At 34.7% G+C, this 27,330-nt stretch overlaps 1 protein-coding gene across 3 annotated transcripts in view; it reads left to right on the top strand.

The window, feature by feature from the left end:
* Window positions 1-27,330, top strand: part of SLIT2 (slit guidance ligand 2) — a 264,394-nt gene that overhangs the window by 143,604 nt on the left and 93,460 nt on the right. For all 3 annotated transcript variants that reach the window (XM_065699857.1, XM_065699849.1, XM_065699866.1), the window contains exons 5-7: window positions 9,927-9,998; window positions 20,613-20,684; window positions 24,667-24,738. In XM_065699857.1, coding sequence (XP_065555929.1) covers window positions 9,927-9,998; window positions 20,613-20,684; window positions 24,667-24,738 — 216 coding nt within the window. The remainder of the gene's footprint in view (window positions 1-9,926; window positions 9,999-20,612; window positions 20,685-24,666; window positions 24,739-27,330) is intronic.

The raw sequence follows: 27,330 nt of genomic DNA, 5'->3' as shown, positions 1-27,330 counted from the left end.
AGTCTATCACGTGTAATAATTGATTAAAAATTAATCACCACATAGCCTAACCAGAAACTGATGGAATTAAAATAGCAGAATTTTCACTCTTTCCTTACAAAAAAAATGTTCTTCTGTGGCCTTGTATGAAATAATAACACATAAAACTTAAAGCTGTTTTCTGTTTTGCCTTCAAGACCAACATGGCTAAATAAAAAGGAAGGGAAAATTCATTAACAAAATCCATATATGCTTTACAAGTTATTGGCTGAACTACATTATGATTTTTTTAAACATTAAATGCAAGATATACATACAGTCATAAGTCATCTCCCACTCTGCAAACTCCAAGGTTGGGTTGTAGGTCAATGATACCCATGCACTTCACAGCTGTGCTGGTATCTTCAGGCATTGTTAGGGGTACGGTATTGCTATTAGAAACAAGTAACCAGCAGCAGTCAGTAAATGTCATTCAATACCTTCTTCATCTTGACCAGTTTGAGACATGCTAGGGATAAAGACTTAGCGAGTTTTTCTTTGTGGGGGGAGTGGGGTGATCTTAAGAACTTCAAGTTTTTCTTTCAAGGATCTTCTTCTAACAAAAGGATTACATTGAAGCCAAATATGAAGTAGTATTGCAGTTCTCTCTCTTTGAAACTGTGGGTGGTCCTTTCCTCTTTAGGAGCTACAACGTATAATTATTTCTTTTTTTTTTCTTTTTTTTTTTTGGTAGTCCTAGGCAAAAGAGAATTACATATTAATTTAGTGGAACAGACTAACAAAGGCTGCTTTCCTTTCAAAAATGATTTCTGAGACTCCACTAAAATATATGTGTGGTCCTGATACTCCTATTTTATTTCAGAATTAGCATTTGCTACACTATGACACTCTAGCACAATAAAGAATAAATGGTGAGTCATCTTAAGCAATTATTTTCAAATGGTACCAGAGTATACAAATTGATTTAAGTGCACTTTTGGAGAGGCTATAGAGTAGAATTGATTTTGCAGCCCATAGATTAACTTTTATGCCAAGACTGGAGAGTTTGTTCCAAACCCAAAATGTAATAATTTTGAAAAGTAAGAAGGCCTAGTGCTTGCACTGTATGCTATTGTCATTCTGCAGAAATTACCAATTACTGATACCCAAAATTATAAACAGGTCAACATCATAATGGTTGTGAGGAGTCAGGCTGTTTCTCTAGGAAAAAGAGATTAGCATTAATTGTCACCATTTAAATTTTTGATGTCACATATGAAATATTAAAGTTGAAGATATTCTGAAGATTACCAGGCTACCAGTGCATCTGTTACGTAGTGTGTTTTTCTCTTTTGCTGTTTATGTTCTATACTGTGTGTAGGAATGATCTCCACCTCTGCTTTAATAAATGAATAGATAAAATGGATAAAAGTATGTGCTGCTGTAATAATACAAATATTAATATACCAAAAGGTATAATAAGCAAATTTTGTTTCAATTACAGACTGGGATAGCATTTTAAAAACATGAAGCATTAAGAATGAAAAAATCTTAAGTGATATCATTAAAAGTGGTATAATTTAAAAAGTGAGGGATGAAAGTGAGCAGGGAAATTCAGTCTGAATTTTCTCAGAGAAGAGGAAGATTCATTCCTTACCATAGGAATTGCTGTTACTCACACAATTCTGTCCATATTGCAGTGATTGCCCTATGTTGTGAATGACTAAATATTCACTTGGGCACATAGCACACTGTGAGAGTCTATTCTATGAGAATAGATTATGTGCCTACTGTGTACAGCACTTGAATCTCTTGGGAGTCAACAGAGCAAGTGAAAATTAGTGATGCAGGGAGAACCTGCAGTTCTGTGATCTAAATTTCTGTCATCTGCTTGTGCTCCTCAGCATGGTACTGATACATACTACTTTGGTTTCTCCATCTGTAAAAGTAGGTTAATAGTGCCTTTCTCAGACATGAAATTTTATTCCTTGTATGAGTAGCTGGTAGAATCGGGATATAACCGGCAATATTGATTTACAGAACTAATGCTAGAATTTATAACTCATATTTATGATTTTCACAAGAAGATAAATATATGCTTGGAGACATTGGCTACTGCTGGTAGTATTTGACTCCTTTTGTATTTGTATTATCAAGAGGAATAGCTGCATTGGATGTTTTACTGAAGAACAGAAAAAAAAAATGAAACCCACCACCACAAAAACTAATCCTGAAATTAATAAGAAGCTAAATTGTTTATTTAATATTCAGAGAATAATGGTATGGCAGAGGTCTTTAGCTTGGGTTGTCAGGGTTGGTTTTGTTTGCATTTTTTTTTGGGGGGGGTGTTTTTTGTTTTTCAGAACTGAAACTTTTCAGAGTTTAAATTGAATTGTTAAATTTTTTTTTTTTTTAAACATTTTCTTACTCTGTCATAGTTGATCCACAGACCTGCCAAAATGCTGTGCTGTGCTAAAAGGACCTGAGATGCCATTTGGGTATAAGATTATCTTCATACATAAGTAATGCAGTACTGTACCTTGTTATATGGTAATCCTGTAAACCCAAACATATGTCAGTGTTATAACAATTAGCCAGATAAGCCTCATTTGACTGATGGTAAAAGTACTTACTCATTTGTATATAGTAATATATTTGCTGAACATGGAATAATAAAAGCCTGTTGTGTTATATAGATTAAAACATTTATGTTTGTTTAGTAAGCTCATGCTATAATATATTTCTACCATGATGGAATTCCAAATGCTTCAATAGTTCCCATTCACCTGAGCTATTAATTTTAGAGAAACTGTCTCTCCAGCATACTCTCCCTGGATTTACACCATAATAATACAGTAGCATCTGTATTCTTGAAGGCTTTGTACTTTGTTTTTATTCTTGTTACATACTTCTGAAAACAGTTTTCATGCTTACATACCTCGTCCTAATGCAATAAAACTAGTGGTTGCCAAAGTGTGTCAATGTAACATTCAGAAAAGGTCTTAGATTAAATTCCTCATCGTACTGAAACTTACCAATTTGAGAGAATGGCTGGGTGACGATAAATGTTCATGAGCACTAAAAAAATCAGATCAAAAGTTTTCCATGGTAACGCAAACCACCTAATACAAAGTAGAAATACATATTTATTATTCAAACTTAGAAAGTGGAAAAACATCATTTTAGGAGTGAAATCCAAATCAGAGATCTAGCAAAACATAAAAAAACCCAAACTTTTTTGCCACTTCAGTCTTCATCTTTGTGTTGGAAAGCCCATTGCTACAACAGCTTTTGCAAACAGAGGCAGCTGCCATCATTAATGATTGCATGAAATAATCTCTTTCCATCCTTCTCTTAAGACGTATCAAGACACAGTTGAAACATGGGGCTTTGGCTCATTTCTCTTACACTGTCATGTCGTAGCATGTTTTCACCTTCCAGGACTTCAGGTTTTAAGGCTGGTGTTTTCAGCGCCTCCCAGTGAGGTGGAGTACTTTATTTTCTGTAACATCATCCTGTTATTCCATGCTGTTCTGTAACATCAAAGCCAGGGGAATAAATAATAGCTTTTGCAAACCTGGGTCTTGTTCTGGAATAGGCTTGAAGTTTTAGATGGCATGCCTCATTAAGGTGGCTGTGGCTGGATTGGTGTCTCAGGCCATGCAAGACCTCATAGACATCTTAATGAAATCTAGAATCCAGTGAGTAGCCTGTGCTGGAGCACATTTCACAGACTGTCACAGCTCCCTGGTGAACAAATACTGTTTATCTTCTATGATTTCTATGAATCATTCTGTGCTTCTGTGATTCTCACTGCCATCTAAATTTCTGTATTTTTTAAGGTGTGCAGATACGTTGTAGGAGCCCTGAATAGTAGTGATGAAAAAGCAAATCATAGTGAAAACATCTAAAAAGGAGAGGACGATTTAATATTCATAAATGAATTGTTTTTTTTAGTTGCATCATGTAGGAATAAATATCTAATCAATATGTATGTTCATAAAAATAAGCTGTTACTTGCTCCACCAAAATCACCTGATTGGATTAGATAATAATTGTAGGTTCTTTCCAACTGAACTATCCTATCCTATTCTAAAATATGTATATGGGTTTTTCAGCACCTTTGCATTCCAAGTGAAAATCTTCATGTCAAAGTGAATGTATTTGTTTTTTCACTGAAAATTTGAAAAAAATCTCTTTCTGTTTATTTCTTTGAATGCCCTATAGTCTCTTTATATATGGTACCTTGACGCCTTGTATGGGCATCAGGGATTTCATGCAGAATATAGTTAGCTAGTGTTAAAACTATTGTTTTGCAGTAAGAGAGACATGCTAAGAAAGGCTTACCAAGGCCAGGAAAGGCCCGGTTGGATGAAGCCTTTGGTGAGATGGTTTAGTGTGAGGTGTCCCTGCCCATGGCAGGGGGGTTGGAACTAGATGATCTTGAGGTCCTTTCCAATCCTAACTATTCTATGATTCTATTCATATCAGGTATATTTAAATGGTTATTAAGGATGCTGATAGTGGAATAGCCACCTTCTGAGCTATTTTTATGAACTGGTGTAAATAAACTGATAAGTACTTAATACTTAGTTTGACTCAATATTTCTGCCTTTTCCTTTAAAACTCAGGACACATTACTCATTCCCAGTACTCAGTATTTTACAAAGTAGAGAATGGCAGTATAGATTTATGATACTACTGGTCAGACACAGGGGGAGGTTAAACCATAGAGGAAAATAAAATTAAAAGTAATTAAATTTACAAGCAGGTTTGCCATCTTCAAAAGATTTATTGTTTCAGAATGAACAATGGGTTTAGCCACACAAAACTGTGATACAGCCTTAACAGCTTATGATATAGATATTATATGTGGTGTTTCAATTTATATAATTAAAAATTCAGCACTCCTTTTAGGGTAAATGGGATATTCAACTGGGAACTATATATGGTGAGTAATAAAATAGCTGCAATGCAGTACTGTCTGCATTTTTTAAGAGCTGAAACACTCTATCAGGCTTATTAATATCAGGTTATCTGAGGGCTTTATCCTCAGATAAAAAAGCAACACCATATCTAGGTTTTTGGGGTTTTCTGTGGGAATAGGTTATTCTATTATATTGATATGAATTTCAGATATTAGCAGGATTCTAGGTTAGAGTATTTTTCCTGATCTACTTCTGTCTGCTAACCAGTAAATATGATAAATAGAAATGTACCTTTTCTATCCTGTTCTTAGGAAGGATTCAAGCAAGGCTTTGGTGAGGTCTTTCTCCTATTTCCATAAAGCATAATGCATTACAATTACTAATGTAATTCGGAATAAAAAAGAATAATTAACTAAATATACATAAAATTAAGCTGATTTAGGGTGGGGAAGGGTGGAGGGTGGTGTGAAAGTTTAGATTTATGGGGGGAGGTGTTGCTTTTTTTTTCCCCTCTTTCATTGGTTTATGAAACACAGAAATTACATTATTTCAGGAATAATTTCAAATTAGACAAGTTCTACTGTCTACTGTCATTGTAATTAAGTCATTAAACTTTGGAAATCGGTTTAAAAGCTGAAGCATATGTGATTATCAAGATACATTGCATGTAAATTGCTTTGACGCAGTTTGTTTAAAAAGAAATTCTATGTTATGTTAGCACAATGATTTCAGGATTTACTTGATCACAGATCTTAGAGAGGTTATAGTATTTCTCTGGTTTTATTGCCGAGTTTGAATACTTGATGGACTGTGTTAATTAAAAAAAAAAAAACAACCAAAGTTATTTAGGTACAACATAGTCTCTGACTGTGTCATCTTCTGTGGAGGGAGAAGCTAGTATGCAAGCTTTTAAAAGAGTCACTATAGTGGGGCAAAAAATAAGAAGTCTTTGTGCATTCTCCTTAGTGTATCTTCATTTAAAGTGGGATTCAGCTTTGTTTGACATATGGATTTGGTTTTCTTGTTTTTTCTTTTGAGAAAATGGGGTTGCAGCCAGAGTATTACAACTCAGAAGACTGCTTGACATACATATGGCTTAAATAAATCTGAAACAAACCGCTGTAAACCGGATGGTACAGTCACATCTACAGCAGCACAGGTGCTCTTCCCTTCCTTCTCTGAAAAGAACCTTTTTCAGCTGATGCTAGCCTAACTTGCCCAGATGGCTTTTTGTGTGCAAATCCACTATTTAACCCAAATATTTCTATGCCACCTTTTGCCTTGATTAAATGAGCCCTAGAGCTCTCTTTGAGGACATTTCACACTAAAAGACAGTGAAGTTACATGTGGCAGTTCAGGTCCAGAGAACTGGTCTGGTAATGTATGAATGAGGAGATGCATTGGAGACCGGGTGGTTGAAGGTGCTCTGCTGGCCAGTGAACAAAATGAAGCCCACAAAGTTGCATAAAGAAAATTTTTTGAAGAGTCAATGTCTAAAGTACTCCAGAATGAAGAATTTCGAATGTATCTTTCTAGGAATGGTATAATAGAGTCAACAATTTAGTTGAAAGAGGCCTATAGGACAACTAGAATCTTCATAAAGATTAATTCATCAAAACTTTTTACTAGACCATTGTGCTTTATTAATACAAACAAGCAAACAAAACCAAAAAACACAAAAACCCAAAAACAAACCAAAAAGACCCAACAGCCAACCAACTAAAAAATCTGTGGGGTAGCCTTGGCTTTTTCACTCTAACTGCATACAGAACATTTTTTAATCAATTCTGCTGTTCCAGAGGTGTGCTGGATTTTGATAATAATAGACAATAATTTGTTCCAATGAAAGTATCTTGGTCAGATTGTTGGCTTCATATGTGAAGCAGGTTCATGACTTTTTTCTCAAAAATATATATTCTTGTAAAAGTAGGATGTTCTGGGGTTTAGGGCTTAATTTTATTGAAATACTTATAATGCCTCTTTCATTTTAGTTGTACCAAGTGCCATCATAAAGTATTCAAATGCTATCTCTTTTTGAAATGGAAGATGAAGTTCACATAGTTATCAGTGCGGGAAAACAACTACCATCAGGCTGAAAAGGAGGTTTCTTCACCGCAGAATATAAGCTCCAAAGTCAAATCAATGTAACATAATGGCCTGTAAAATTGCCTGGGTTTGTCTAAGAAACAGATTTTGCCCCATTTCTCCAGAAGGTCACAGTGCAGCCGGTGCTGCTTGTGACTTTCTTTTTTTGTGAGCAATCTAAGAATTGCAGTAGAATGAGTAAAAACATCATATAAAAAGACCACACAGCAATTCTCACTGAGTCCTAGATCTGCAGTGTGAAATGTAGGTGTAATTTGTGCAAGAAAAATGTGAATGCTTATTTAAGCCCCCCAGGTTTTTATAAGGAAACTTTTTTTTACTGAGCAGATGAAAACTTGAAGCAATCAATAAATAATTACTAAAACCTTTTTCCCGATATTATAAGTAGGCATAAATTGTGTGTTGAAAATCATATTTTTGAGAGAGATAGAATTTTGCAGTGAAGAAATGAGTTAATAACTTACACTTTTGTTGCATAAACAGGTCCGAGTAAGTTTTGCAAGCCAGCAGTTGCAAAAATTTCTCTCGGGAAATGACATTTGCTAACCTAGCTTAGGCTCTGCCTTTAGAGGGTCAATGTTTAGAGGTATGTATTAAACAGTGCCTTGCACGGCAAGTTTGGGAACTTTTGCAATCAAGTAGTTTATATTTCAAATGTGCTAAAATTAGCAGTGAACACTACTTCAGAGTACATGAGCTTGTGCTGCATGGAAGTTGTGCTGACTGTGTAGACCCAGCGGTAGATGTAGCATGCAGTTAGTCAGTCTACTGTCTTTTACATGTGGATACAGACATACATTTGCACACATACAACCTCAGTGTATATTTTTATTGAGGAACCTTGCTCAGTAGCTGTTATTTGTATGTCTGCATTTGTGCTAAGATTTACATTTAGTCAAGGAAAGAGAGATTTTGACCACTGATATTTTTAATTAGATTTATAAAAACAATTTACAGTATCTCACTCTTGTTCATCTTCCACTTTTTTAATTATAAAAAATGGTGAATGATGATACTCTAGTAACTGTCATAAAAAACGTAATGCACCATTACCCATTACCTCTTGCAGTATATATTTATTAGTATGGCAGTGGTTTACATAGTTATATACATATATCTGTATTATAAACTATTCATTGTTACACTACTGGTAACCTAACCTGTTTATGCACAATTTTTTATAGTTAAAATATATTAAACAATTAAACAGAAGTATAAATATCAATATTTGCTGTTTATACTTACAATGGAATTTCTTTTAAAGCAGGTAGGCTGTTAAGTCATGCTACCGTAACAAGTGCTGAAGGCTGCTTTTTCATTCTTTGCCATTGAATTTATTGTCAGAGCTGTGCAGTCATATCCCATTTCAGGATTACTTGGTGGCTTGAAAATTAAATCATAGTTCACAGATTCTCTTTTTTCGCACACGGTTAATAATGGTAAATTTGGGTCTACTTTTAAATATATTTTGCAAGATAGTGCAGTGCAGTTATATGCATGAACCATGAAAGATATAGTAAATAGAATGTGATTTTCCATAAATTAACAACTAATTGGATAAAATAAAGTTGCTGTCAGTGTATGTAGAATTATTTTCAAATGAATTATATTGATATAAATTCTGTTAAAGTTGGGCAGCCTGGGGTTTTAGGAAGTTCTCACTTTTTTTAAGTTCATAAATCTGAAAGATTTTCAGGAGTGATTACAAATAACTGGAAATATGAGCTCATGCTCTTTAGGGAAAGAATATGACTGTTCATGTCTAATCAACTAAATGATTCTTGCTTATTCACTTCATTTGAGCTATGTCTCTTATGTCTATACACTATTTTGCAATGTTTCTCCTAAAAGCTGTCTCCAAAAAGGTCTTCTAAAGATGTCTCTAAAAAGCAAGGCATTGCAAAACTTTACTTCTCCTGTTAGGATGTTGGATTGTATTTGATGTGCTTTCAGAGTGAAGCTCCTGATTTGGCTTTAGAAAAATGAAATCCAGTTACCCATGACAAAACTGCTTAACAAACAGGCTGAGAATCCTAGTATAGAGACAGCCTGTAGGCATCTGATTTTTTCTAAATTTTATTGAGATGCTCAAGCGAGCCTCTTCATATAATGTCTTGTGTTTCCCTTATTGTCCATACATAGATGCATCTCTAGAGGATTCCAAAAGAAGGTCTGATTCCATAACTTTAAGACACCAAGATAGATAGGCCCCTTTGAAGGGAACCATTTGTGTGGTAGATATGTTTGTCCAGGGTAGGAAATTGTCAGAAGTGAAACCTCAAAACCACATCTCCTGTTTTCTTATACTGATAGCAAAAAATATTACTGAATAAGAAGTTTAATAACATTTCTCTTTTGGAAAAGATATTAGTTTCAGATACTGTGGTACAGCTGTTCATGCAGGGATTTTGGGGAGGAGCATTAGATATTTGCTGCAGGATGGTTTTTAATACCTTCTTTTAAAATATATGGTGCTTCCCACTCTGAAAAAAGATTCAGAAATATATTGGTCTTAGACATTACACAGCTTGATAGGTTTTTCTCAACAGCTTCATACTTGTTCTTTTTGATGGGTTTAAGTCTTCCTTGCATGAAACTGAATGTACAATCAAACTTTTGATGTTGTGGGTTTCAAATGGGTTGCAAAGTTAAATCAGTCAGAAATTAAATCAGTTTGATCTTCATTGTTAAATTACGTAATGCTTCTGCTTTTAGTTTGCCATGTATATTTGTTGTTTTGTAAAATAATTGGACTATTATTGCTGCTGCTTTTTCATCAATTGCAAATCAGTTGAGGTAATAAAATAAGCTTCATTGGAAGCATTGACTAAACTGTAATTGCAGATATTACTTTCTTATATGTTCTTTTTGTTTTACACAAAAAGTAATATATATGGCAGATTTTTAATTTATTTTAATACTTTTTTTCCTTAGTGATCTCAGTGAAAACCAGATTCAAGCAATACCAAGGAAAGCATTCCGTGGAGCAGTAGACATAAAAAATCTGTAAGTATTTTCCTCCTTCTTGTGTATATTCTGATGATAATTCTTTGTCAATACAGTGTCCTTTTATAGTATCAGATACCGTTTTCCTTAGCACTTTTTACATCTGCTTAAGGAATCCCTGCATAAACCCAACATTTACCATTTGTTTTGGCAAAATACTTTACTGTATCTTAAGCATCCTAAAATTTCCCTACATGAAATCTAAAACATTGAATTAGAGTTGAATACAGCCATGGTATGGTAACCTGAGATTAATATTTGAAAGTCAGGCTATTTTAAATATTTAATTTTTTCATGTGGAGAAAATAATTTTGCCTTGGTTCTAAGAGTTTCCCTTTTGTTTGCTTGTATAAAAGAAAGGAAGAAAAAATATGTTATTATTTAGTTTTGCTAGCATTTATTTTTGTACTTGTTGGCTACTTTTCTTACACAGTTTTCTTCTGTGGTAAAATAAGTCTTTCCTAAAAGACATATACTCACCTTCCTGGAGAGAGTGACCCTTAAGTTCCTGGGCAGGTTTGAATTCACCACAAATCAGTTAGGAGAAAAGTTTTCAAAGATGAATGCCCAAGATTTTGGCTTACTTGATAATGATGTTTAGAAATCTGGGGGATTTGTTCAACAGTATCTGTGATTGGGTTCTTCCTCAAAGTGAAAACCTACCACAGCGCAGTGGGAAAATTAGGTTCAGAAGCATGCAAGTGCTTCTCAAAGGAGCTCTGTTGCTTTGTTTAATTGATGTTTTTTGAGTTTCTCTTCAGAACTGGTTCCATCATTATTCATGGCCTAAAAGAGGCTTGGCTACAAGGAAAGCCTGCAATTTTTTCCATGATCTTCTGCATTTAAAAATTGATACAGATACAGAAAGGAACTTTGTACTAAAAACAGCAGCATCATTGAGAATATTCTAGTGGCAGGGCAGTGGTTTAGAATGTAATAAGTGTACTAATATATTTTGAGAGAGCTCCATTCAAAAACTGAATTAGGATGCTAATCTTTAGCTCAGGGAATATTTATCTCTTGGTGTGTTTTTTCAAGGTAAGGATCCTGAATTATGTCTGAAACTTGCATTAAACAGTAGATCCACCCTTTAAAGACTTTGGGGATATAATTAAAAAAAATAATAAAGGCAATAGCATTGCTACAAATCCAAATCATATATGTAGCATATAGTTTATTGTGATAGCAGAAGTACTACATTTATCTCCTTCTTGGTTGTCCCAGAGATAAAAACTGGGGAAAAAAAATGGAAAACCCCTGATCTCAAATCGTTACAATCCCACTACAGTTGAGAGTCTAAGAAGTACATTTCTCTGTCCTGTAAATGCTACCTATGTTCTAATAAGCAAGAGCATCTTATATTATTGTGAGATACAGATGTCAGTATCATACTGATTCGCAGGGTGAATTGAGTGGATTCTAGTACAGCATTTATGTAACTAAATCAGGCTGTTGTGACTTTCCAGAAGCTTAGGCAAGAAGGAGATCTGAACCCTACCCTTCCATCTAGCCTTGGACATTACTTAGAGAAGGATGATGGCAAGAATTTTGCTATTTTTATTTCATTGTTCAAGAAAATTAAGGAGGCAATTGATAAGTGATAGGTGTAGAAAGCATCGCTTTGCAAAGGAAAATATGAAGTGAACCACCTGAAAGGAGGTTATAGCAAGTATCATTCTCTTTCCCAAGTAACAAATAATAGGATTAGAGGAAACAGCTTCAAGTTGTGCCAGAGGAGATTTACACGGATTTCAGGAAAAAATTCTTTACCAAGTAGAGTTGTCAAGTGCTGGAACAGGCTGCCCAGGGAAGTGGTTGAGTCACTATCCCTGGAAGTATTTAAAAGTTGTGTAGATGTGGCAGGCACTTCAGAACATGGTTTAGTGATGGACTTGGCAGTTGTAGGTTTATGGTTGTACTTAATGGTTTTAAAGGTCTTTTCCCACCTTAATGATCTGATGAAGGGATTTAGCATCTATTGGGTGATAAAGCTAAGGTCCAGGAACCAAATATTTGTATATACTTTCAGAAAATTGCCATAAACAGAACTTTAAGCTGAAAAAGGTGAGAGTTAGATTAGATCTTGGGAAAAAATTCTTCACTATTAGTGAGTGGTGAGGCACTGGTCCAGGTTCTGCAGAGAAGCTGTGGATGCCCCAACCCTGGCAGTGTTCAAGGTCAGGTTGGAAGGGGCTTTGAACAAGCTGATCTAGTGGAGGGTGTCTCTGCCCATGGCAGGGGGGCTGGAACTAGATGATCTTAAAGGTACCTTCCAACCCAAACCATTCTATGATTCTATGATCTAATTTTGGCATTTTTTCTATAACTGCCCAGTATTGAGCATAATGTTAAAGATGTAAACCAAATTTACGGAAGAGATGGGTGAATGTACAAAGAGTAAAGAAACTTATATTAGAACATGTAAATGCAAGATTTGCTTTGTGTAACAACATTAATTACATCAATGTAAATTGCAGAGACTCTTTTTTTAAATGCAATGACTGATAACCATCCCATAGACTAGCTCTAGTAAGGTATTTCAAAGGTTGTTAAATCTCATAGACCTTCACCTGTTTACATATTTCATGTTACTAAATGGAGATTCACCATTCTTTCACTCCCCCTAAATACTTCTCTATTTGAATCAGGAGTTGGAATACTTTAGAAAATATCTTGTTGTATGTTCTTCTAGACTTTGCAGAGCAATGGGAATTAGATGGTAACTTACATTATGTGAAGAAAATTGTTTCCTTTAAGGTTAATGATACCACTATGAACTTCTGATTTCCTGCTGATATGTTAGTTCTAGTGTCCTCTTGACATTTCTCAGAAGAATCTGTCTAGTTTTCAGAAAATGTGGCCATGATATTTTCTTTCTAGACATCTTCCTAATAATATCTGCAGTATAGATTCTGTAGAAGATAAAAGCAAAATGGACAAGGCATTATGAAAATTGACCACCTGGGCAACCTGCCACACCCTTATAGTAAAAAGAATTAAAAAAAAAAAAAACTGAAAAAACATCCAGCCTCACAAACCTACTTCATATATAATTGGAATTTCCTATTTTCCAGTTAGTTTCTTGCTTTTCATCTTTTAGCTGAGAAGAGTCTGGCTCAGTAGATGCACTCCCTTTAATCAGTTGTAGGCAGAAAAAGTGACAAAAATAAGGGAAGCTTATTTTTTTTACAGGCTCCCCAAACTGGATGCCCAGTATCTGATATTTTGGCAGTTCAAATGTAAGAAAAAAGTCTATTGTCTCTGTCTCAGAGTCTTGATTTTCCTCTTCAAGGATAGTGACTGGAAGAATAATCTACTTTTAGTGTAGCAGCTGATATGGGACTTGACAGAAATTAGGGTACAAATTCTGGAAAAAAAATGTTGAAAGTTGCTCAGAATTTGCTACTTTTTCAGGGAGAAAAATATGCACCAAGAAGTTAGGTTCTTCAGAAAACAGAGTGGCACCCACTGTTTAAAAAAAAAATAATAGGAATTATCATATAAATTGGAAATTAAACATAGGGCTTTTAGTATACATGTTAATGATGATTTTGTAACACTCCCTGGTGATACAAGTGCTCACTGGATGTGAAAGATGTTTTAAATCTTCCCAACCTAAGGAATTTTATTTGTATTTAAGATAATAAGAATATGCTTTAGGTGCCCAGATTATAAGTTTGTACCTGTTGTGTTTTTGAATATGGTTACTAGGAGGAAAAATAACTGGGTTTAAATAGGAAAGAAATATGAAGCACCACTGAAAGTATAAGAGTGCTGTGCTCAGGTTTTGATAACTAGATTTTGTCCACTGGTCTGATGATTTTGATAAAATTATGTTACGACATTTCCGTTTGAAGTACACAAAGTTTTCTAAGATTACAACTTTCTCTTCCACTGTGTAATCGTTATTTGGCAGAGGATGGAAAGGAATACACGAACATCATGGCAGAATTGTGATGCTAAATATATACAACTGTCAAATGATACCAAAAATACCAAAGAACATTTTAATCGTATCTCCCACAAGCGTCTTTTGCCCTGTTTTTCTTGTCATAGTCTATCCTTAGTTTTGCTTGCTCTCTTCTTTGATGCCTTTGTGTTCATTTCGGGACACTGTAGCTGTCACCCCAAGGATAAATGCTACAGGGCAATGTAGTAGCTTCATGGATTAAATTGGCTAGGAAAATGGAGATTTAGCAAAGAGAGACAGACACCAGCATCCGATCAGAATTTCCATTACACTAACCCTTGTTCAACATCTTGGTTAATATTACTTGTTGTTGCCCTGATGCTTCTTTTAGGTTGATTGCAAAAGTGTCACTAAAGGTATAACTGAATTTTGTATTAATCTTTGTTGGCAATGATTTGACCTTCTTTTTCTTTGTAAGTTCAATTTTATTAGCAGTTAAAAAAGAGATCTGCTGAAGATGTTCTAGTTACTGATTTCTTCTCAGATCATGCACAAAATTCCACTGCAACTGGAAGTATATTTGCCTATTCATCTGTACAAGTGCTGATCAAAAAGCATTGCTTGTCTAAGGCGTGCTTTATTAATTTGAAATTGGCATATTTCTCATGCTTATTGAATCTTAATTCCACTACTTGTCAGTTCAGCCACCTGCATTTCAGGTATACATCAAGAAAGATTTTCACGAGATGTTAGTGAAATATATTCACTGTATACTTAAAATTTTTATTTAAGTCAAAAGTACTTCTGAAGGAATAAAGAAAAGGCACTTTTCTAGTGCCTCTTAAGACTCTTGTTGCCAAATAGGTCAGTGACCTTGTTGCCTTTGGGGGAAAAAAATGTTATTTCCAACTGTTTAAGTAAATAGCATTTCAATAATATTTTAAAGCTGTTATTTTAATTGCATATTACTTTCCTAAAATTTAAACTGCTGAAAACAGTTTGCTTTTTACTGAACCAAATTGCTTGTAATGTTAAACTCAATTATGTTTTTAAATTAAGAAGAGTATTTGGCTTTGAAGAGGAGTTTCAAATCAGAAATCTGAATGTGAATTGCGAGCTTCCTTGCAAGTCTTTTTTTGGCATTTAAACCAGTGAGCAGAAGTCTAAAGTAGGTAAGGTCTAAAAATCTATCTGAAATAGGGATTTATTTGAATTATGATAAATTTAGGTGAATAAGTCGTAGGCAGCTGAATTTGATGTGGTTCCATCTGCTAAGTCAAGTGCCAACTCTTACGCAAAATTTTACATGGTATGTGAATTTAACCTCATGATAAATATGTCCTATGCTTTTACTAAGAAGAGTACCAAATAATAAAATATTATTACAAAGCAAATTGAGATAAAATATTGTTTTGAACTAAGATGATAAATTGTGGTAGGACGACTTGTATTCAATTTTAAATTTTATTTGGCTATGTCAAGTACTGAGAATAATGCAAATAACTTCTGAGGATTTGAATTTTAAAGAAAATGGGAAAAAAAAAATATCTTTCTGCTCATTGTTGAAGTTTCATAGACAAGTTAGTTGGACTCTCAGGAGCCTTCAGGTGCTTTTGTATCTGCATTATTTTGGAAAGCGAGACTGCCTTTGCTTCACTAAACAGGGAGATATAATGATGTCATAGAGATTTGCAGAGAGGTTGGTTGGTGTGTAGAGTAACTAGGTAGAAATGGTTCTACAGAAAAAGATTTTCTAATTAATATTTAAATAAACAACTCTAACAGTACATATGAAGACAGGCTGAGAAAGTTGGGGCTGTTCAGCCTGGAGAAGGCTGCATGGAGACTTCATCACAGCCTTCCAGTACCTGAAGGGGGCCTATAAGAATGCTGGGGAGGGACTCTTCATTAGGGACTGTAGTGATAGGACAAGGGGCAATGGGTTAAAACTTAAACGGGGAGTTTAGATTGGATATATAAGGAAGAAGTTCTTTACTGTGAGGGTGGTAAGGCACTGGAATGGGTTGCCCAGGGAAGCTGTGAATGCTTCATCCCTGGCGGTGTTCAAGGCCAGGTTGGTCAGAGCCTTGGTTGACATGTTTAGTGGGAGGTGTCCCTGTCCAGTGCAGGGGGTTTGGAACTAGATGATCTTGATGATCTTAAGGTCCTTTCCAACCCTAACTATTCTATGATGCTATGATTTTTGGGCTTAATATGGCTTCCATAGTAGAACAGGAATGTATTTGCTTCTCTCATTATATTGGACTTGATACTTTTTGTCATCTCATTGCTAAATTGCATTATTTCTGGGAAGTCATACTAAGGTGATAGTATCTTTGCATTATATAACTTACAGATTGTTCATTCTGTGTTCATCCTCCTTTTCATGGCATTCTTCTGCTGTATTTTGACTTTTCTTATTCTGCCACTGGAAGACCCATGTGGGTTTAGCCAAGTAGAGTGCTAGACAGTTTTGAGAATGTGAAGCAATTGCACCATAGATACGTTCTCCTTTTTCTTCTATTTTAATCAGCAAGCGCACCTTACTTAGAAGTTTTGCGAGTATTGTTTCTTAATTTTGGGATAAAAGCAGGTTAATAATTTGCTGTACTATATATGTTAAAAAAAATATATTATTCAAAATCTTTTACAAGGAATATTTAGTGAAGAACAGAATGAGCTACACTGGCAAAATAAACAGCAAGTAGAGAAAAAGCACTTGAGTTCCAAATGAAAGACTAATTGCACTAAATAGTAACAGTCATGGAAACCAAGCAGTTCTCTGAAGTTCGATAAAATCTTAAAGTAAATGACGTGATTTTGATGCATCTTTCTCATCTAATGCCTCTGAAATTACTGATTCCTCTTGAAACTGAGAAATAGGAAATATAACTCAGTTCTGTTGTGAAAAATACAAGATAACAGCGTTTCCAAAAATTGTAAAGTAGTGATAAATATTGTGCATTCTGTTCTTTTCCCATGGAAAAATTGGAATGATATGAAATCCAGTGTACAGTGTCAAACTAGAAACATTTTCTAAATGTTTTACTGGGGAGGAAGTTACCATAGGGATCTAGAAAGGCTTCTGACTTTTTCTGATGTCTTCTTAAACAATGTTTAGCATTAAGCTGCTACACAAGAAGAATCTCTGAACAATGGAGAAGGTGTAAAGCTGCACAATAACTCTCTTGCATGGGAGGACAAAGTGTCCTCAAGCCATGAAGAGCAGGAGAGTGAAACAAGACAGACTGACTGAAATTGTCCTAACTTTTAACACAGCCTCTAGGAATGAGTAAAGAAGGTTTTCTCTGTCAGAGTCAGATAGCAGGGGGTTTTTTTCTGTATGAGGGTAGTAGTTTTCAAATGTATGCAACATCTTTTGTTAGTCATTAAATACTCTTCTTGTGGGATAACAAGGTTTATTTTTAGACATTTATTTATCATTATCTGGTAGACAACATATGCTAAAAGGGAAGAAAAGAGAAGTTAGAAATATGTTTCTACAGTGTAACACCAATAAATACATAAACATTTTAAACATTTTAAAGCAGACTTTTTTATTAGTTTAATGCTTTTTATTTAGTTCTTACTAGTTCTTATGGCTGAACTCACAGAAACGTTAATATTTGAAATAGCTGTAGATTAGTCACTATATGAAATACCCAGGTAATGTTGCAGATATGGGTGCAAAACCTAATTAATTCTCTGAGGCAATGGAAAGATTTTGAATGTTGCAGCTATTGCTTGGTATTTTATGAGCTTCATGGGAATGGCACTGGTGAAGGTAATCAGCTGCTTTGTGAAAGGGAGGGCCAGGAAAGAACAGTGCTTTTCCAAAGGATGGAGAGACCCCACACAGAAAAGACCCAAGACAGAGATGGGGCAAGAGAGATGATGAGGAGAGACCTGGGGAGAGGGGAATGATGAGCATGCACCAGAGTTGCTAGTCCATTCCTGGCCAGCTTCTGTTCTCAGGGTGTTTTAGTAATTTGAAAAGAAAAGAACTGTCCCTGGGGAGAAAAGCTTTCTAAAATTGAGTTAGGATTATTTATATGCTTAATGATTTAGTGGTGGGAAAAGTTTCATTATATTATTGTAGATTTTTATGTGTGGTTTTGAAAGTTATGAAATTATGCAAACCCCAAATTATAAAAAAATAAGTTATAGTACTATATGCTTTTATTTTGTCTTGTATTCTTGCTTATGTCTTAAGTCATAGCACTCACACAACTTGCTATCAGGAACTTGCTATCTGCTCCAAAAAAAATTTAGTCTCTTCAGCATTAGAGGGTCATCATAAGCTAATGATACACTCTTTGAAATATTGTCTAACTTTCTGCTTAGATTATATATGCAGTGGATATCTTTACCTTTACACAAACACCATAAATTGCTATTCAGCCATGCACACGGTCTTCAAAGTTGTGTACCTTTCGTAGCTTCAAAATGAAGAACATGCAAATTATTCTTCATGGCGTGTGTGTAACAGTTTTATATTGTGGTCATAATTGATGGAAGATCATCTAAAACATAAAGACAGTGGTGTATTTCAAAGATAGTCACTCATAAAACTAGGAAATATTTATCCTGTTCCACCTGCAAATTTCCCTTCTCCCAAAATGAAATGAACTAATTAGTTCAGTGCAAACAATGTAATCTCTCTGGTAAGAAGATTTAAATGAAAACAACTCACCCTTCACTAAGGTAGTGGTCATGGAAGGTCACTGAAGGAAGAAGTCCAAAAGTTTTAAGTGCACCACAACTGCTGCCAGTCTAGTGGAAGAGATCTGCCTTTCAGTTTGTGTAGGACAACATTTGCTCAAGTGCTTTCTCTACTGTTAAGATTTTCCTTTGTGTATATAATATGGATGATTTAGGGGAAACTGTGTCAACACTGATTTATACATTGACAGCTAAGGATAATAAGATATGGGCAAACATACAGCTCACCCTTTTACAGATTAACCTGCAGACTGCATTAGGCAAATTTGATGGCATTAGAAGATTTCTCCAATTTGTCTGGTAACAATTTCTCTTTGTATTGTGTCAAGGCTAGCATTTCATGCCATTGTACTAATTTAAATAGGTTTGATAAATTGTTCAAGAGGTTAGAGAATTGTACTATCTATATATTTTACCTCTTAAAAATAAAAAGGCTACTAACTTAATTGTTAAATGAAACTCATTAGTAAAAATTGAAGGAGCCTGAGACTGTAGGCTTATATTATTATATTATATTCCAACATTGAAACATTTGTGCTGTAACATTGCACCAAAATGATTAAAGATCATATCCAGGAAATGATAGTTTGCATTTAGCTTTCAGTACACAGAAACACAGACACTGTTAGAATTAGGACAATATTTTATTCTTGTGTAGTAGTAATTCAGATGAAAAATATGGGTGAAACTAGAACTTTATAGAAGTTGGTATATTGCATTCGACAGTGGGTGCGATGATTTATTAATAAAGTAAAATGTTATCATAGATTCAGAAGAATTGCATAAACTGCTTTAGTAAAAGCCTCATTAGCGCTGCTAGCTAATGTATAATTGAAGACAGAAGGGCAGAGTTCATTTGTATTTTGTTCATTTTCTTAATATTGTTCATATACATTTACTTGTATATTTCTCTGACACTGACAAGTTACAGACTTGGAGAAGATCTTCTGCTTGTTTAAAGTGAGGTTGTATCATCTTTGCTTGCAAGTTATGCTCTGAAATGTGTAAGATGTGTACCAGTAAAAGCAAAAAGCTTTTATCAGCAGAGAAACTTGGATTTTATATTTGCATAGTAGCTAATTCCAGCAGACTTTTAAAATTGGATAATATGTACTGTATCAATATTTTGAATTGAAAAGGTAATAATATTCTTCAGAGAAATGAATGTAAATTTTTCATAACTTGATACTTAAAGATTAATAATGTATGGGATGGATTGCTGAGTTTTATATCCAGAATTCAAGTGCTCCAGTACAACGTCATATCTGCATATAATGACAGAGAGCAAAAAGTAAGTAGAAAACCACATACCAAAGTTTACGGCAGAAACACTTGTTTCATTTGGAGCGGAATTATAGGATATAAGTAACCAATTATGATGATACCTTGGGCACTGTTATTTCTCAATATAGAAAATATTCTAGTAGGTAATTCTCCTAAATTCCCATCCAAACCCCCCTGCACCTCCCACCTGGTCCTGGCGTGCACACACACACGCAGACCCCTAAAATTGGTGTCTCTTGCAGGTTCCTGCCACGGCAGGCGGAATTAACATGCAGCTGGGCTGCTCTGATAAATGGATTCTGTTAGGTCACCGAGGGGATGTGTGTGACATTAAGTGATTTACCATCCTTTACCTTAATGAAATTGTTTCAGCAAGATGACGCTGAGAGCTTTTAATGGATAGCTTTTCTTGATGTAATGAAATTGCATTCCTTTGGCATTTAATATAAGGTGCAATTATTATTTACTGGAGCTTTCCCAGCACGGCTGTTTTGCGCAGACAGTTCAGAACAAAAAGGGATTTCTGTGGCAGCATCCAGGCCAGCATGCTGTGTGACAGTCTCAAGCGTACGATCGTATTTGCGAGCGCATTTCAGTGAGTGTGGCCTAGCTCTGCTGGCACTTCAGGAGGCTTTCTGTGCACTGAATACTGCCAACGCTCATCTCCCTTACAAATACCGTCCTAATCTATTTAACAGGCAACTGGATTACAACCAGATCAGCTGTATTGAAGATGGGGCATTCAGGGCTCTGCGTGACCTGGAAGTGCTGTAAGTATTCCTTGTATATTTTACTTGTAGCAAGAGCTCTGTATCTGGGGATTACTAATGTAAAAGCTTATCTACGAGCTGCAGCCCGGTGTCAGGATGGTCTAGTGAAAAGATGTCTTAAAATAATCCACTGCAATGTGCTATAAAATAGTAAAAAAAATGTGAAGAGGTAGAGATGCTTCTTTACTCTGTAAGACAGCCATTAAACACAGTTAAAAACAAACAAAATTAAAAAGCAGATGGCAGATACTGTAAGAAAATAATATATTTCCTTTTAAAATAGGGGGCAGTATTAATGAATCCAGTTAATTTTGTAAATTATCCATCACTGTTGAATTGATGAGCATTTTCACAATTGCCTTTGTTGTATACTATGATACCGATTTGATCTTTCAGACTGTTGAAGGAACGTTATGCTTCATATTTGACAATCTGGATATTTTCAAAGAGTCTGTTTTCTGTTATACACTGTTACATGTTAAGATGTTTTGCGTGTCCACATTAACTGCTTTTTTAATGTTTTAAATGTGTATAAATGTTTAGATGTATAGAAAAATACAATTTTTATGTCACTGAAGGTTAGTACTTCAATACTCTTTTGCATACTTTTCCTCACCGTCTCAAAGTGGCCATCAGTGAGGTTAAAGGTAGCAAAATTATCATCAGTAACCCCTGACCTGAAAGTAGTTATTGTAATGAGCAGATTCTTTGGGAACTGAGGCACCAGCTACATTCCTGAAATATTTGCAGTGTCAGTCACATTTTTTCTGGGCTTTCTATATTAGGAGAAGTGTAAGACTTTGTGTATCACTGGGTTACTTCATGTTAGTTTGAATCACAGTTGGTAAATCACAACTTGAAGGCGGGGAGGGTTCTTGTATATGTTTTTGTGGTTTGGTTTGAGTTTTTTAAGATTCTGATTAAAGGAGGTTCACTGGCAGTAGATAGTGTCTGTATGTCCATGAAATTATTGAATATGTGAGCTGCTGGTGATAAAGGTTTTTATTATTAAGCCATAGTTGGTCTTACTTATGGGTGAATGAATCTCGCAGCTAAATTTGATTTTTTTTTTTTTCTTTTTCTGTATTAGAATAACAAGCCTGTTGTTAGCTTTCTGGTAGGAAGCAATGTAAAATTAGTGTTGATTTAATATTACATCTAATAATGAAGTTGGTGAAGTTGTTGGTTTTCTGTCAGTAAACCTGATGTTCTGTGAGATTTTATCTTTGGAACTCATATATGTGACAGGATAACTTTTCCAGTGATGGTTTAATCTGGTTATTATGATTTTTAATACAAGTCTTTACAAATGAAAGTGTTAAATATATATTAAAAAAAAACTGCATCTTTTAATGCTTTTTAGAGTTCTAAAAAGGTCATCCTAGCTGGTTTAAGTCAGTGGTAAAATATTCACATCTATTTCAATGGATGCAAAAAAGGGAAAAACCTGTTAAAATAATGGGGTACTGGAAAAGTAGGTAGCTAGAATTGTATGAATAAATGTGCACAGAACATTAGCATTGTTCAGATATACAACTAAATGTACACTATATTGAATTATGTGATAAACAATGATTATTTAAAAAATTACATAGATATTTTGAACAGTATTGAAGATTTTATGTCTAATTCAGTTTTGTTTCCCATTTGGTTTAAAGAATAAAAGGTATGTAGATCAGACCATACTGTATATGCACTGAGTAGCAAATGAGATCACATCTTTTGTTTTCATTTAGAGTTAATTATTCTGTCTAAGCACAGAATATGTACATTATTTCAAACTACAAGCATAGGAGAAAGCTTTTATGTAGGTTGTAAACTTGTGTAGTGACAGTTTGAATTGTTTACCAAAGTAAACAGGTCTTATATACTGGTTAAATAATTGCAGAATCTTAGTTCTGTTAGTGTTAAAGATACAAAATCAACCTGAAATCAGGACAGTTCTGAAAGAAGAAAGCAATGACAGGTATAACCCTTCCTGTGAGTTTCTGCAAAATTTCATTTTTGCTTTTCCTCTTTCTTTTATTTGTTAAGAGAAAATCAGCTTTAGTGGGGAAACAGGTTATGGGAAAATATATATTTTAATATACTAAAAATATATTAAAGGCAATTATGTATCTAAGAAATAAAATTTCTTTCAGGCAACCCACTCTATTACCTACAAGTGTAACATGTGGGTAGAAGTATTGAGCCAACTTTTTAAAATTGCATCTCTGTAATGAAATCAAGTGTTTTCATCATTAGATATGGTTATGAAAATTATTTAATCCATATGTATTCCTTTTGTCTACTTCTAATATTTTTCTGCATGCTTTCAAAAAGAAATTCATAGCTTGTGTATACAACAGCAAGGCAAAAACAAACATCTGAAATTGAAAATTAAAACGTTTGTAGATACACCTTCTTTGAACAGCTAACTGCTTTGGAAATACATACTGATTTCCATTCCTTTCATTGAAAGGATACGATTTTTTTTCAAGGCCAGGTTGGATGTAGCCTTGTGTGGGATGGTTTAGTGTGAGGTGTCCCTGTCCATGGCAGGGGGGTTGGAACTAGATGATCTTGAGGTCCTTTCCAACCCTAACTATTCTATGATTCTATGATTCTAAAACATTTGCGGAAGTTATGCAGGAAGAACTATGGGAGCTGTTACTTACCATTTGGACATTGTAAGAAAATTATTAAGAAACTGTAAGAAAATCCTGCCAAGATTTCCTGATTGTTGTTTATTCATTAAGACACGTTTTGTGGATATATGCACTTGGCTGGTTTTTGTTTCATTTTTGTTTTGTTTTGAAAAAGGGCATGATTCACCATTTTTCTTTTTTTGATTATTCTTCTCTTTCTTTATAAAGCCCTAAGAGCACACAAGAGAGAATGAGTAGGACATAAAGGTAAAACACAGCACATTGCACCAGTAATTAATTGCTTGATTAATGTGGCGGTGTATAGCCGGATCCTGTTCGGGGTGCTGTGAATTTACCTTTCTGTGTTCTTATAAATTTACTCAAATTGAACAGAAATTACACTCTGTGGTTTTTAGGGTATTTTTTAAAGAAAGAAAAAAAAAAAGAAAAAATAAAACATTTCTTGTTTCAAAAAGGAAAAAGAGTTATGGTCAGTGAGAATTATTAGTGCCATAGTTATGTGTTTGGAATCCCAGAGCACATTCTCCATTCTGTTCAAATGAGTAATCTCTAAGTCAAAACAGTAAACAATTTGTTTCCTTGTTCTGGAGTCAAGCGTGTGTGCATCTTAGTTGCAGCCTAAATACAATATTTAACTACAGTATCATTCCTAAAGTTTCATTATCTTTACATACTATACTTACCAAGTGTGATGGGTCTGTGCTAGCTAGCAATTGGCTAAGATTTGTTCCTAGTTCTTGTCCCCAGTTCAGGCACCTTGTCTAAAATTCAAATTACTAATTTACTGAAGTATTGAAATCCCCAATTCCTTTCACTGTATAGCAGAAACCCCTCAATGATCCAACTCTGGATCATCTATAGCAACTCTGCTCCATATAAAATCTAATTGCAGCCCAGAGTTAATCTTTTTCCTAAAATTCTTGAATATACAGGCTTTTTACTTTGTCTTCTGTCAAAAAATACAGGTTCTGAAAAAATAGAAGCGAGAGTCCTAGCATCAAGGCATTTTCTCCAAGAACTCTATTTTTTACACCACAATGACAAGCTTTGTTTGAATGCCATAAATGTTCTCAGCATTGGTGGAGGCTCTGTTTGAGTGAATCATAGGTTACTGGGACCTCAAATAACTTAGAATTATTAATGGAATGATCAAACCGTAGTGTTTTACTAGAGATTGATCAGGGAGAAAAAGTATATCTGAAAGCATGAGTTTTTTCCTGATATTCATCCCTAAAAGCAGCTCACCATGATCTTCATTCGCTATGTCTTTTTAAAAAGTGTAGTAAATATGAGATAACAGTAACATGTTAATATGCTTCTTCTTGACTTTGCAGCACTCTCAACAATAACAACATCACTCGACTGTCCGTGGCAAGTTTCAACCATATGCCGAAACTCAGAACATTGTAAGTAGTCCCACTGAAACTGGCTGACATTTTTATCACTCTGTTGTATCGTTTTTACCTCTATCAAGTTTTGTCAGTGGTCTATAAGTACATATACAGGCATAGAAAGCATAATCTCAATTAAAAAAATATCAGAGTATCATGAGAATGGCGAGCATGAAGTCTGTGTGTGCATATATGACAGCTAATTCTGAAAGGTAAAGCTAACAACTGACTGCAAGGCTGATAGTTGGGGCTCAGGAGATAAAGTTGTTGGATAGTAAGACTATGAAAATGGTTCCATGGCCTTTTCCCAGCTGGGTTTTCTTTAGTGCTATATTCAGTCACAGAAAAGCTCACCTTCTAACAACAAAGATGAGGGCAGGGGGGTTTTGCTTTTATATGTTACAGATGTATAGAGAAAGAAATTGATGTTTTTTGAAAGTCAGAAATTTGTTTTACTTTAAGCTATTGAATGGGTCACATTTCATTTAGGAACATGGAAGAATCTTTGATTGGCTGTCAGATGTGATAAATGGGAAATCTTTATGCTTTTATTACTGTACTGCTAGCAGACCTAATTAAACTAAACTGTCTCTCCAACATTCTTTGTAACATAAAATTATAGCATCATCCAGTAGTGCTATTATAATTAAAGTTGTGTCAGCATTTACAATAAGGTCCCCATTTTTAGAGGTTATGACTTTCACAGAAGACTTCAGGCTTCTAAAACAAATCACAGTGAAAAGATTGGATATGCAAGTAACACGGTTTGCAGTTATTTCTTTTGTATGTTTATACTGAACTAAGAATAAATATGTATTATATTGAGTGGCCAAACCAGAATATAGCAAGGTTTAGTCCTGACACTCTCTTTCAAACAGATTTGCCACTGAAGCTGGAATAAAAAATGAATGGGATGTTTCTATCAGAGTTCAAGAGCAGCTCTGCTATTAAAGAACTACTCTTACAAAGAGACTGTCCATTTTCTTGTACACATGTTGGGTTGCAGAACTGTTTTGAAATCAGTAGGGCTATTCACTCAGGCTAACATACCTTTTGTAACTGAAGAAACTTAATGCAGGTGAATATTTCTGTTGATTTTCTAACAGAATTGTAACTATTCTTGCTTGGATAAGTACAAGAGTACTTAAATACTGCTGACCATGGGCTTTTGCTGGCCTCAGTTATAGTTTGATAATAGAATTTACTTCCATTCTTTCAGGTCTGGGAGTTGAAAACATGAATGTCTCTGCCTCTTTCAAACCTTCAAATAGTTTCTATTCTGAACTACAAATCACAGTGAATCAAATTAGCAGCATTTACACTTTTTTGGTGGAATATTTCATCTTTTGAAAATTAATTTTGGAAACAAAAGAAAATGGGCATACAGAGTCCTAGATTATAGCTGCAACATCCTATTTGCAGTCAGAATATACTTGTGTAACAGTATTGATTTCAGCGGCATTAGTTCTAATTTGCAATGGTGTTCTTGCCTACAGCTGGCCACAGATTGTACTGAATGAGTGTGCTGTATTGTGAGCTATATTTACAAAGCACCCACCCAAGAGTTAGTACAGGAAAATATATTGCCTTTAATTTCTTCAATTTTCTAATATGGGAGGGTGGGGACAGGGGGAAGAGAGGGGATATGCGAGTTATTAAAATCATCGTTTTATGTTGGTTACACATTTCATGTTCCTTTAGAGATTCAATTTTTTTATATATATATATAGATTAATTTTGCCCCCTTGTCTAAATTCTGGTTTTCTTGCACTTTCTTTTCAGTTATATAGTTAGGATTGAGTATATCAGCTAAAGAGGACCAATATGTCATTACACTGTTACAGATGATTCTGAGTAAGGATTTGATTTATAGCCGTGGACATCCTTTTCTGTAGTTTGAGAAAATGTACAAGCCAGAGAAAAGTAATTTGCCTAATTCAGTGAATACATTTGTCTGATATTTTATCAATGGCAAAGTGCTTTTTGCCACTTGGCAAGGAGCCATGGTCTTGCATTGGACCCTGCCAACAGAGAGGCGACTTACTTAATTTCATTGCTTGCTGCCATTTGGTCTTTTAATTTCAGGCATTGCTTAGAACATAGGTCGCTAGGAGCCAAAAGCAGCTAATCCCCTTCTCTGTAATTAAACAAAAAGAGAGGAAATCAGAAAGGGATGTGAAAGAAGGTAGTTTATATTGAGTTATTACTCTCTCTTGTTCAGCAGAAAATGAATCTGACCTGTTAAAGGGATTTTGTAGGCTGTTTCTATAGAGAATTATAATGGCCAGACTTACAGATATATCTAATTGGAAACCAAATATTTTATTAACTATTTTTTCTGACAGTATATTATCACTATAGGGCAATTTACTTGAGACATTTTTGTGTTATTCATTATTTGGACTACAATACCACATCACTTTTCAAGCTCTTGTGTATTTACTTCTTTCTTTTAGACAAGAGAAAAGAAACTACAGATAGGTGTCTTTATTTGGTAGCCTTCTTTTTTCTTGCAATTAATTAGACCACAAATAAAAAGTAATTTTGCTGTTTGTATAGTTTTATTTATTAGCATTTGATACCCAATGAGAGACATGAAAAACTGCT

This window comes from Lathamus discolor, chromosome 1 (assembly GCF_037157495.1).
Source record: "Lathamus discolor isolate bLatDis1 chromosome 1, bLatDis1.hap1, whole genome shotgun sequence".
Classification (NCBI taxonomy): Eukaryota; Metazoa; Chordata; class Aves; order Psittaciformes; family Psittacidae; genus Lathamus; species Lathamus discolor.
This window is presented reverse-complemented; position numbering and strand designations above follow the sequence as displayed.